Here is a 13,696-nt window from a genome sequence, read left to right as displayed (position 1 = left end):
AGCAGTCAATTGCCAAGCCTCATGTTACTCTCAACACCATTTGACCCAGCTGATCACTTCTGTTTTGAAGCCCTTCCTTCATCACTTTTCAGGGATGCGTGTGCTTTATTTTTCTCTGTAGCATTTACTACCATCTGATATCGTTTATTATTTATTTTGACCCACAAAAATGTTATCTCCTTTAGCAAGGACTTGGCTTGTTCCTGTCACTGCCTAGAACAGTGGCTGATACAAAATAGGTACTTGATAAGTATTTGTTGAATGAATGAGAGCTTAACAGCTACTATATACTTACCAGATCTTTCCCAGCTCCTTTCCTGGTCATAAGCTATCAGAGCCATTCCCTTCCTCTTTTTCTTTGAACTTTGCATTTCCTAATTGTATTTTCCCTCATCTCTACTCCATTCCTATCTTTTTCAGGCTGAACCACCACCATTGTGCTTATATTTCTGTGGGGTGCTAATGTTTACAGAGCATTTATTTATGTCTGGTATTACAGATGGAGATGGTGTGTGGATCTGAGTTGAATGACATTAGCTTTTAATGCTGAATTTAGGTGCAGAGGGAAAAAAAATTAAAATTATGAAAGACTGTGAAACAAATTCAGTCTTCCAGGGCTAAAATTATGGTCTTCTAGGATGTTTAGATTTCTTGTTTTGTTACTACCCTACTTTACACTTTACTGTTTCTGCCTACCCACGGTGGAATTCTCCTTGATTTTCTGCAAGAATTTTTAGAAGGCAGGAAAAATCACCAAGCTCAAAAGACCCTTCTCACTTCAGCTCTGAGTTTATCATAAATTAAGAGTAGTCTGTTTCCCTATTAGACTATTGGTGGGAATGTAAATTGGTTCAGCCACTATGGAAAACAGGATAGAGGTTCCTTAAAAAAACTAAAAATAGAGTTGCCATATCATTCAGCAATCCCACACGTGGGCATATATCCAGAGAAAACTCTAATTTGAAAAGATAAATGCACCCCAGTGTTCATAGCATAGCCGAGACGTGGAAGCAGCCTAAGTGTCCATTGGTAGATGAATGGCTAAAGAAGATGTGGTACATGTATATAATGGAATACTACTCAGCCATAAAGAAGAATGAAATAATGCCATTTGCAGCTACATGGATGGACTTAGAGATTATCATACTAAGTGAAGTAAATCAGAAAGAGAAAGACAACAAATACCATGTGATATCATTTACATGTGGAATCTAAAATATGATACAAAGAAACTTTTTTACAAAACAGAAACAGAGACTTCCCTGGTGGCGCAGTGGTTAAGAATCCGCCTGCCAATGCAGGGGACATGGGTTCGTGCCCCGGTCCAGGAAGATCCCACATGCCGTGGAGCAGCTAAGCCCATGTGCCACAACTACTGAGCCTGCGCTCTAGAGCCCGTGTGCCACAACTACTGAAGCCCGCGCGCCCAGAGCCCCTGTTCCGCAACAAGAGAAGCCACGGCAATGAGAAACCTGCGCACCACAACAAAGAGTACACCCCACTCACTGCAACTAGAGAAAGCCAGCGTGCAGCAACGAAGACCCAACACAGCCAAATAAATAAATAATTTCAAAACAAAACAAAACAAAACAGAAACAGACTCACAAACATAGAAAACAAACTTATGGTTAACAAAGGGAGAAGGGGGTGGGGGAGGGATAAATTAGAAGTTTGGGATTAGCAGATATATTTTATATATATATTATATATATATAAAATAGATAAACAACAATCCTACTGTATAGCACAGGGAACTATATTCAACATCCTGTAATAAACCATATGGAAAAGAATATGAAAAAGATTATATATACATATATGTTTAGCTGAATTACTTTGCTGTACAGCAGAAACTAGCACAACATTGTAAATCAACTATACTTCAATAGAAAAAAGAGTAGTCTGTTTCTCTTAGATTGTCATTACTCTTTTTCTCTATATTGATGTGCTAGTGTGATATTGGATTTGTGTGAAAATGCATTTGTTACTGGTCTTTTATTTTTGGCTTCTGCAGAACCTTGCCTCCTGGAATCCATCAAATCCTGAATGTCTGTTACTTGTGGTGAAGGAACTTGTGCAACAATATCACCAATTTCAATGCAGCCGCCTCCGTGAGAGTTCCCGCCTCATGTTTGAATACCAGACGTTACTGGAAGAGCCGCAGTATGGAGAGAACATGGAAATTTATGCCGGGAAAAAAAACAACTGGGTAAGGTTTTTTGAGAATGGGAGAAAAAAGGTCACTTTATCTGTAATTGAATAAAATAATAAATTCAGACATTCATTTATCATAAATCCTGGCCATTTCCTTAGATAAACATGATTTAGGTCGCCCGTGTACTTTCTCAGTCTCACATCCGCAGCCCCTGACTTCTGAGTATATGCGGCTGCGGATGTGAGACTCCAAATTTTACAAACTTCCCAGGCGATATCCTTGAGAAACCAGATAAACATTAATGTCTTTTCAAAACTCTGAATTATGAGAAAGTATATAGTATCCCAGTCAGATGAGAGGGGTCAGTAACTCTGGAGGTAGCCAGCTTATATGGATCCTTTTCTAATTTCTTTACATTGTATGATCCTTTAAAAATGCAAGTCAGAGTGCATCACTCCTTTTCCCGGCACTTTCTTTCTTTTTTTTTTTTAAACATCTTTATTTGAGTATAACTGTTTTACAATAGTGTGTTAGTTTCTCCTTTACAACAAAGTGAATCAGTTATACATATACATATGTTCCCATATCTCTTCCCTCTTGCATCACCCTCCCTCCCACCCTCCCTATCCCACCCCTCTAGGTGGTCACAAAGCACAGAGGTGAACTCCCTGTGCTATGCGGCAGCTTCCCACTAGCTATCTAATTTACATTTGGTAGTGTGTCTATGTCCCTGCCACTCTCTCACATCGTCACAGCTTACCCTTCCCTCCCAGCATTTTCATATCCCTCTCTTCTCTCATAGTAAAAGCCGCAGTCTTTCCAGTGGTGTAAAAAAGCTCTACGTGATTCCTGTCACCACCATCCTCCATCCGTCATTCCTTCTCTCTCTCGGTCTCCCACTTTCCTGTCTAAAACATCATCAGCTCCAGCCTCTCCAGCACCCTTGCTGTGCTGCAGACACACAAGATATTCTCCTGCCCTAGGGTCTTTGCATAGCTTTCCCGTTGTCTGGCATATTTTCCCTGGATATTCACAAGGCTAATATCCTTCCTCCTTAACGTTTTTACGCATGTGTTATGTTCTCAGCAGTGCCTATATTAATACCCCCATTATTTTTAAACAACTTTTTTTGGGTATAATTTTGACACCATAAATTCACCTGTTTTAAGTGTAAAGTTTAATGGTTTTTAATAAATTTGCCAAGTTGAGCAACCACTATCAATCCAGTTTTCGAGTGGTTCCATCACCCCAATAATATCCCTCATGCCCAGTTATAGTTAATCCTATTCCCACCCCCAGCCTCAGGCAACCACTAAACTAGTTTCTGTCTGTATAGATTTTCTTTTCTGAACATTCATGCACAGGCATACTTGGGAAGTATTGCGGGTTTGGTTCCAGACCACTGCAGATAAGCAAATATCACAATAAAGTGAGTTACACGAATTTTTTGGTTTCCTAATACATATAAAAGTTATGTTTACACTACACTGTAGTCTATTAAGTGTGCAATAGCATTATTTCTATTAAAAAAAACAATGTACATACCTTAATTAAAAAGTACTTTATTGCTAAAAAATGCCAACTATCATCTAACAACACAGAAGGTTTACAAACCTCCAATTTATAAAAAATGCAATATCTGAGAAGGGCAGTAAAACGAAGCCCAATAAAATGAGGTACACCTGTGGTGGGATCATACAATATGTGGTCTTTTGTGACTGGATTCTTTTACCTTACATAATATGTATGAGGTTCGTCCATGTTGTAGCATGTGTCAGTACTGCATTTCTTTTTGTGGCTGAGTAATAGTCCATTTGATGGGCATACCACATATCCATTCACCAATTGATGGGCATTTGGGTTGTTTCTGCTTCTCGACTGTTATGAATAATGCTGTGTAAACATTCATGTGCAGGTCTTTCTAACATCTCTTTTTAAAATCGTAACTTGTACACCCTCCCCCGACCCTGACCCTGCTCTACATTTTTTTTGGGGGCATCTCTTTTTTTTTTTTTTTTTTTTTTTTGCGGTATGCGGGCCTCTCACTGTTGTGGCCTCTCCCGTTGCGGAGCACAGGCTCCGGACGCGCAGGCCTAGCGGCCATGGCTCACGGGCTTAGTTGCTCCGCGGCATGTGGGATCTTCCCAGACCGGGGCACGAACCCGTGTCTCCTGCATCGGCAGGCGGACTCTCAACCACTGTGCCACCAGGGAAGCCCCTGGCATCTCTTTTTAACAAACTATATAATTAAGATATTGTATTAGTTATATGTTGCTATATAAAATAATCGTCCCAGAATTTAGTGACTTAAAGCAAGAGCATTTATTATGATAATTTTTGTTTGCCAGGAATCTGTGTAGACCCTCTGTTTGAGGGTCTCTCACAGGCTGCACTCAAGGTACTGGCCATGGCCAGGGCTGTAGTCACTCAAGGCTCAACTGGAGAGGGATCCATTCTAAGTTCATTTGTGTATTTCTTGGTACCGTTCAATTCCTTGTGGGCTGTTGACCTGAGGGTCTCAGTGTAGTGCTGCCTGTTGGCTGGAGGCCGCCCTCAGTTCCTTGCCTCTTCTTAGGGCCTCTCCACAGGGCAGTTCATAAAATGGCAGCTGGCTTCACCGGAACGAGTAAGCAGGAGTGAGTATGTGAGCAAGACAGAAGTCACAGTCTTCGTAACCTAATCTCAGAAGTGACAGCTTATCAATTTTGATGTATTCTGCTTGTTAAGTCCAGTCTACATGCAGGGGAGACATTACGTAAGAGTGTGAATACCAGAGATCACTGGGAGCCTACCACACTTACTTATTATGTTTATTGTTTGTTTGTCTCTCCCCAGCGGAATATAAAATTCCACCAAGGCCAAGATCTTTGTTCCATTCACTGGAAATATAGTAAACACCTAGAACAGTGCCTGCCATATTGTTTACATTCCGTAAACATTTGTTGAATGAATTAATTAATAAGCTCTAGTTTATTTAAGCACAGAATAAGTTTAGGTTCCCTTCTCTGTGTTAATTCTTTCAGATTTCACTTAGTCTTTCTTTTCATAGGTTAAATATGCCTTTCCCCTTTTGTTCTTCAGCTCCTTCTCAAAGGACATGTTTTCCAAGGTTTTATACATGATTAATGCCTTTGAATCAGTAGGACTGAAATTCATCCTTGTTACAAATCATCTTGTGTGCAGTTCAAGGTTTTTTTGTTATTTTGTAAATTTATTTTGCTTATTTTACTGTGGTAAAAGACAAAATTAAATTTACCGTCAACCATTTGTAAGTACACAGTTTAGTAGTGTTAAGTGTGTTCACATTGTTGTGCAATAGATCTCTAGAGCTTTTGCATCTTGTAAAACTGAAACTCTACCAATTTAAATACTAATTCCTCTTCCCTCCAGCCCTTGGCAACTACCTTTCTACATCCTGTTTCTATGATTTTTTGACTCCTTTGGAGACCTCATATAAGTGTAATCGAACAGCATTTGTCTTTTTGTGATTGGCTTATTTCGCTTAGCATAATGTCTTTGAGGTTCATCCATGTCATAGCATGTGACAGGATTTCTGTCCTTTTTAAGACTGCCTGGTGTTCCATTGCATGCATATGCCACATTTTGTTTATCCATTCATCCATCAGTGGACATTTGCATTGCTTCCACCTCTTGGCTATTGTGAATGGTGCTGACTACACATGGGTATGTACAAAGATCTTGCTTTGAATTCCTTTGAATATATCCTCCAAAGTAGGATTGCTAGATCATATTGCTAATTCTATTTTTAATTTTTTTTGTGGAATCTCTGTACTGTTTTCCATAATGGCTGCACCATTTTACATTTCTACCAGTAGTGCAGAGTTCAAGGTTCTAAACTATTGTTTTGAAACTTTAATCTGTTCGTATGGATAGTAAGGAAAACTTTATTAAACTTAGTGTATCCTCTAATCCCAACATTTTTCTTATTAAAAAATCAACTTAGTTGTCCTCTCAAAAGAGGTATTAGGTTAATTTGACGTGACTTCTTGGTGAACCTGTCTGTGTTGTCTTTAGTGCCAATAGAGTCCTTTAAAGACATGATTGGAATCACCGTCAAACTAATTGGTCTTTAGTTTTTAGGATTTTCCTTCCCTCCTAATTCCCCCTTTTAATATTAAGGCTGAATTTAAGTATATCCAGTTTTATGGTACCATTTCTGATCTAAGAATTTTTAAAATTATGTTCATTGGCTCAGCTAATACTTGAGATATAGTTCTTCTGAGTGTAGAAGTTTAAATTCATTTAAAATAGCTAGGTAGTTTGAATTTATAGTCTATTTGAAACTTCTCATTTAATGTTATTGATTCTCTATTCTTTAAACCTACTACTGCTACATTTGCCCCAGTGTATTTTGATATACTTTTGAGTCATTTGTAAGCTTTAGGGCCATGATTATGGACTTAGGGGAAGTAAAGAAACTGAGAATCCTGTAACAAGGCAAGGTGGACAATTAGAGGTTAAGCTTGCAGCTGACCAGCCCTAGGGAGGGCCCAGTGGAAGTAGGAGCCGAGACTCTAGAAGTAAAAATATAGGCATGTGAGTTAGTTCCTGGTCTAGAAACAGGGCATAAAGGTGAGTCTTGCAGGATGAAACACATTTGAGCATGGCATGCTGGTTCAGGAATATGTTAAAGGACAGCTTGCTAATGGAATACAAATCCAGGCCAAGAATTTGGGTGACAAACATGGGACCCTAGCAGAAAGAAAGCAGTTTGGTTTTGAGCCAAGATTTTTTGAATCAGGGACTGTAATAGTTTCCTATTGCTGCTGTAACAAATTGCCACAAACTTGGTAGCTTAAAACAACACAGATTTTTTATCTTACAGTTCTGGTGGTCAGAAGTCCGAAATGGGTCTCCCTGGACTAAAATCAAATTGTCGTCAAGTCTGTGTTCCTTCTGGAGGCTCTAGGTGGGACTCTTTCAGGGCACTGAAGAAACTGGCTGATGTGCTTCAGAGGTATTATCTTTGAGAAACTGTGGGGAAGCAGAAAGGTCCTAGGGATTGTAGAAAGCAAAAACATTCTGGAGATGTTTGAAAGAAATTACACTCAGGTCTTTAGGTGGATGATTTGCAGACATTTAAATAAGAATGCAATAGTCAATTGGAACAACATTGGGTAACTAAGAAACAGTCATGGCAAACTAACTTTATCCTTTTAAGGAGGGTGAATATTATTGACTTAGATTATCTAATTTTCAGTAAAGCATTCAGTTGTTCTCCCTTAGTATTCTGCTGACTGTGGGCTCCTTTCTTAGTTGTCTGAATCTATGGAAGAGCTCCACGTAAAAGATTGGATATACCTTTTGTCAGCCATCAGGTGTTTGTGGAATGTCACAGGGCTTCTCCTTTGACGCTGTTTCATTGTTTTATTAGGTTATTGAAAGGCATGCTTTTCAGTTTTTCTGATAACACAGAGCTTGAAAAGATAATTATTACGAAGAACTACAGAATCAATATTTAAAATTATTTTTACAGTTATACGCACTGGAATGCTGCACCATACCTATAAGATATAATTTAGTAGGGCTAAGCCGGTATAGGACTGATATGGAAAGTCTGCTATGCTAGTGTGAGTAAAAAAAAGCGGTCCTGGCTTTTGCTCTTGAAGGTGTTAGAATCCAGTTAAGTCTCAACACATATTTGTAAAAGATGAAATAGCAATGCTGAACAGATTATCTCAGATGGAATGGACAGCCTGTACATGAATTCAGAAGAAGAGCCAATCACTGAGAAATGGAGTGACTAAGGAAAGTCTTCACTGATGAACCAGGACTGACCTAGGTCCTAAAGGAAGGTGGACATAGACAGCACTATAGGAAGAGGAGGTCAGGGGGTTATATGGTTGCAGAAAAACTTAGAGGCATAACATATGTGGGGAACAAGAATTATAAGCATACATATGACTGTTTTACTGATTAGTAAATCATATCTATTATGTCTTTTTGGAATAGTGAAGCAAGAGGACATTTTAATATGAAAGAAATTGATATAGGAAATGAAATATGAAAATTAATATTTTCTCTAAATAAAATTATTAGAAGAGTCAATATGTTCTTCCTGGGCTAAATGTGAATCCATGTATTTTGGTTCTCCTGATTCCACTAGTCCATCTGATAAATATTTTCTGTAGTGAATCCAAGACTGTGCATAATTATTGAATACCTTTGGATTACAACATCCTGTGTTCATTTGAGAGGATGGTGACTTTTTGTTTTCGTCTTTGCATCACGGAGTTTTTCTTTCTGGAACGTGTGTTTACCTTCTTAACCTTCCATTTCTGCTCTAAAAGTAAGAGGCTCTTAAAAACCTGAGATGCCTCTTCCATTTTACTGTCAGCTGGCAAAAGGAAAAATTTAAAAACCATGTAGTAGAAAGAGGGAAGGGGCTCTGATCTCTTGTCAGCCTCCTGACAAGCATATTAATTTGAAATATAGTGCTCCCTCCACACCACTTCAGACACTCTTCTTTTTCCTCCTCAATTTCCAGTTAGAGGATTTCAGCAAGTGCACATTTGAAAGTAAACATTAAAAAAACAAACAAACAAAAAACCAACACAAACTCTTTATTAATTCTTTACTGTGGTCTTTTTATGAAGTCATCTCTCTTATTGCCTTGTCCATCTCCTTTAGTAAGTAGAGTTTATTCTTAGTCTGTGCTGGTTTTATAATTTTTAGTAAGCACCAATTTTTTTTTTAGTTGGGAGAAAACAGATGATACATTGGGATGCAAGCTTACCTGTTCAGAATGAACAATTCTAATGTTCCTGCATGATCAGAATCATTTTTAAAAGATATATTAAAATATTTAATTTTGAAAGATATATTAAACAGTTATAGATTCACAAGAAGTTGCAAAATAGTACAGAGGGGTCTTGTATACCCTAACCTCGTTTTCCCCAGTGGTTATTTTTTACATAACCAAGAGATTGACATTGGTACAATGTATATGTATGCCATTTTATCACATGAGTAATTTCCTGTAACTACCACTTCAATCAAGATACAGATTACCACAAAGCTCTTCCTCCTGCTACTTTGAGCAGAGTTATTAAGATTAGAATTTTAATTTCAGTGAATGTCACAATGTAAGCTATAGGTGTTAAAATTGTATATACTATTTTGCTACAACATATCAAAATAAAGGTACATTATAAGTTTTCTCAATGGGTGAAACCTAAGGTCTCACTTTATATTGTATCTGTCAACTGCCTTGTCAGCATTTCCTGCATGTGTCTGTTATAGCTAAAGAACCAGAGTCTGTTAATGGTTACAGAGCACGGTAAGCAAATTTGTGAATTTTTCTTTGGCTTTTGTTTTAATTCCCAGAACTCAAAGTTAGTTTATCATCCCTAATATTTTGATTAAAGGCATTTGTCTTTCCTGCTGTGAAACGAAGGTTTTGAGATGTTCTAAAACCACGTATTTTCACATATTTTACATGTTAAAGATCACCAGTAGGTAATCTGTGAGATAAAACATTTTCTTAGCAACCAATTTTTTCCTTTTGTGGGTATTTTCTTAATAATGATATATGTTGGAGAATGTGAAACAATTACCCTTTTTTGTTGTACCTGACCACAAAGCCCAGTAAGATTTTCAAAATTTATGGTTTATAAATTAAACTCTGGCAACATTTAAAAATATGAAAGGAGCCATTTCATGATAGCTCCTCATTTGAGTTAATGACTTGATGCTTCTGTCACCCCATCTTGCTGTGATATTACATTTGAAGGGAAAGTATATGAGCACTGTTAAAAGATAAACTGAGACATATTAACATTTTTAAGAGTTTATTTGAGCAAACACTGATGCAAGGTGGTTAGGAGTGTTCTACTGATAAGAGTTACGGGCAAGGTTTTTACAGAGAGGAGTTGGACGCAAAGCGAGGAAATTGATTGGCTAGAGCTGAAGTGGTTGCATTTTTGGGGAAAGACTCGTTGGCTGTTTGGGATTGGCTGTTCTTCTTAACCTTGAGGCATTTACAGGAATTGATTCTGGCTTAAGTTGGCTACCAAGGCATTAGAGCCTCCTCATTCTTATGGCCTCTTTGCTTGATTACTTTTAGAGCAGTGTGCTTAGAGTGTAAGCTCCTCTAGGGCAGAGGCCATCTAGAAATGTGTTGGAGAGACAAGTGATCTGGGAGGTGGGAGCTTTGGATTCTGATTCTGTCATTAGTTGTATTTTTAAAATATTTATTTATTTATTTTGGCTGTGCTAGGTCTTAGTTGCGGCATGCATGCGGGATCTAGTTCCCCAACCAGGGATCGAACCTGTGCCGCTTGCATTGGGAGTGCGGAGTCTTACCCACTGGACACCAGGGAAGCCCCTGTCATTAGTTTTTGTGTGTGTGTGACTAAAGCTTTTCCCGGTGTCACTGTGTTGGAGATAACTACTCTGTCACCGCAACCTTGACACAAAGATTAAATTAGATCCCCTGTGTACGAAGCAAACAAAATTAAGCCAATGGTGGAGTTGTGTAATACAAAGTATTATTGTTATCATTATTTGCCTTCTTTTGTATATATTTGAAGTAACTTATTATAGTAGTTGCTCAGTAAATTGTAGTTCAGTGATTGTTCCTGTCTTATCTCTGAAAACGCTGTTAATCATAAAGTACCATATGTGGACCAGTAGAAGTTGATATCACCAAGGTGCAGATTAAGTATGGAAAGCAAGGGGAAAGGGAGAGTTACTTTTTAAGAAGGAGAGTGTTGCTTATCTTTCCAGGAGTAGTTTTGGTCGGGTTCTGAGGCTGGGGGAACAGATTTCAGGTGGTGAAGACAAAGTAAAGGCAGTAAGTTCAGATAGTATTTGGAGGAAGAAGGAAAAATCATATTAGCTGCAAGAGGCATGGGTCCCATGTTCATTCCCACTAACCAGGTGACATTTACCAACCTTCCTGTCAGGAGTGTTCCAGGTTCATAGCATTTGGTAGTTCAGGTAGCTCTTCAGGTATTTGTGATAGGGAATAACTAACTTAACATAGGAATTCATGTTAATGGAAAAATATCTTGAACTGTGCTGTCCAAAACGGGAACCCCTGACTATACATGTGACTGTTGAGCACTTGAAATGTGGCTGGTCTGAATTGAGATGTATGCAAGTGTGAAATACACAGCAGAGTTCAAAGAATTGGCACAAAAAATGATCTTGTTAATAATTTTTTAATGTTGATAACATGTGGAAATGATAATATTCTGGATATATTGGGACATATTATTAAAATTAATTTCACCTGTTTTTATTTAACTTTTTATTTTATTCTTTTTAAAGACTTATTTATTGTTTATTTATTTATTTAAGTTTTACTTCTGGCTACGTTGGGTCTTAGTTGTGGCACACGGGATCTTCATTCAGGCGTGCGGGATCTTTCTTTGTGGCACGTGGGTTTTCTCTTCTCTAGTTGTGGCGCGCAGGCTCCAGGGTACGTGGGCTCTGTAGTTTGCAGCACATAGGCTCTCCAGTTGTGGCACGTGAGCTCAGTAGTTGTGGCGTGCAGGCTTAGTTGGGATCTTATTTCCCCGACCAGTGGATTGAGCCCAGGCCGCTGCTGCATTGGAAGGCAGATCCTTTACCACTGGGCCACCAGGGAAGTCCCTCTTTATCTTTTTACGTGTGGCTGTTAGAAAATGTTAAATAATCTCCAATGGCATATGTATATATGGCTCACATTTGTGTATTGCATTCCTTCTCTCTATCTCTCTGTCTGTGGGGCAGCACTGGTCTAGAATGGTGGGAGAGGAGGGCAAGAGTGCTCAGAGAGGGGTCAGAATAGCTGGAGGGGGTCTGGAAGTGGACGGCCTTTTCACCGCTGGCCACGAAGATGGAGTAGGTGTTCAGTGACGCCAGTCAGCCACAGGGAGCAGGGGATACAGGGGGCTTCTCATCATCTCCCCTTAATTTATGCTACTTGGGAGTTATGCTCTGATGGCATTTGACCTGTGGCAGGGATAAACTTGTGGCTCTCCTTTGGAAAGAGTGTAGCATGGCAGTCAGATCTATAATAGTCACTTCTTGGAACTGTCCAGATTTGTTTGTTTTTTTTTTTTTTTTTTTTTTTTTTTGCGGTATGCGGGCCTCTCACTGCTGTGGCCTCTCCCGTTGCGGAGCACAGGCTCCGGACGCGCAGGCCCAGCGGCCATGGCTCACGGGCTTAGTTGCTCCGCGGCATGTGGGATCCTCCCGGACCAGGGCACGAACCCGTGACCCCTGCATCGGCAGGCGGACTCCCAACCACTGCGCCACCAGGGAAGCCCTGTTTTTGTTTTTAACCACATGGGACTATTATGAGTTGAGCATTATTTAAAATAAAAGATCCCATGGCAGAGGCTCTCACAATTTTATTGTTTGCATAATGGAATTTGTTATACTGGATTTTGACCTGTATGTCTGTAGGAGAACTTAGGATCTTGGTCACAGTAGTTTATAGCTCAGTTTTTTAGTTTATTCACTAAAAGTTGTGTGTGTGTGTGTGTGTGTGTGTGTGTGTATGTATGTGTACCTAAATTACTTTATATCTCCAGACATTTATTTTATTTTTTTTATTTTTTTTTTTTTGCGGTATGCGGGCCTCTCACTGTTGTGGCCTCTCCCGTTGCGGAGCACAGGCTCCGGACGCACAGGCTCAGCGGCCATGGCTCACGGGCTTAGTTGCTCCGCGGCATGTGGGATCTTCCCGGACCAGGGCACGAACCCGTGTCTCCTGCATCGGCAGGCGGATTCTCAACCACTGCGCCACCAGGGAAGCCCTCTCCAGACATTTAAAGTAAACATGATAGCTTTTCCAATCTTACTGACTTTTAAAAGGACCTTTATTACTGTTTGTTTGTTTTTTTAATATAATACAAGCATCAGTAGAAAATTCAAGTTTCCTTTAGCAGCAGGGCCAGTCAAGTGGAAAAGACCTGGTTTTACGGAAACATTATGAAACACAGAGGGAATCCTTTGCCTGCACCTTGCACAGCAGCGTGTGAGGGAGGGCTGGAATGGTGCCGCTTACTTGCGTTTGTGAAGCCACTTGTTTGTTCTGAGTCTTGGGTGCCCCATTTTCGATGGTATTAGATGTTGGGAGCACCCCTGGCACAATTTCCTCAGCGTGATGAGAACCTACGAGTATCTCCAAAGGATCGGCTGAGTCTACTTTTTAAAGTCTTCTCTCCACGTAGTAAAAGGAAAAAGATGAAGAATCTTGTTTTTGATGTGTTCTGTAAGAAAGCCCCTCATACTTTTTTAGGACTTTTGGGAAATGTACATATAACTCAGCCCTGCTTCCCCCGAAGAGTTTCCTAGTTTTTCAGTTATTTTCAATGAATTTATGGTAACATTAACTTTTTCACTGTAAAAACTGTGGGAATAGTGTTGATTAGATCAGGAGGCATCTAAGCCAAACAGAATTCTTCCTTGGGAGTTTAGAGTTAGTTCTGAGAGTGAGATTGGTTTTGTTATGGGTAGCTGGTCTGTAACATGTAACTCTAGGACCTTTTTTTTCTCATATTATTTAGTCAAAAGAATCAGAAAGTG

At 39.4% G+C, this 13,696-nt stretch overlaps 1 protein-coding gene across 7 annotated transcripts in view; it reads left to right on the top strand.

Moving 5' to 3' along the window:
• BABAM2 (BRISC and BRCA1 A complex member 2) overlaps positions 1-13,696 on the top strand; it is a 512,794-nt gene that overhangs the window by 211,038 nt on the left and 288,060 nt on the right. For all 7 annotated transcript variants that reach the window (XM_067007881.1, XM_067007880.1, XM_067007882.1 and 4 more), the window contains one exon: positions 2,015-2,209. In XM_067007881.1, the coding sequence (XP_066863982.1) occupies positions 2,015-2,209 (195 nt within the window). The remainder of the gene's footprint in view (positions 1-2,014; positions 2,210-13,696) is intronic.

The sequence above is a fragment of the Kogia breviceps genome, chromosome 11 (assembly GCF_026419965.1).
Source record: "Kogia breviceps isolate mKogBre1 chromosome 11, mKogBre1 haplotype 1, whole genome shotgun sequence".
NCBI lineage: Eukaryota > Metazoa > Chordata > Mammalia > Artiodactyla > Physeteridae > Kogia > Kogia breviceps.
Note: the sequence above shows the minus strand (reverse complement) of the source record. Positions and strands in the feature narration are given on the sequence as shown.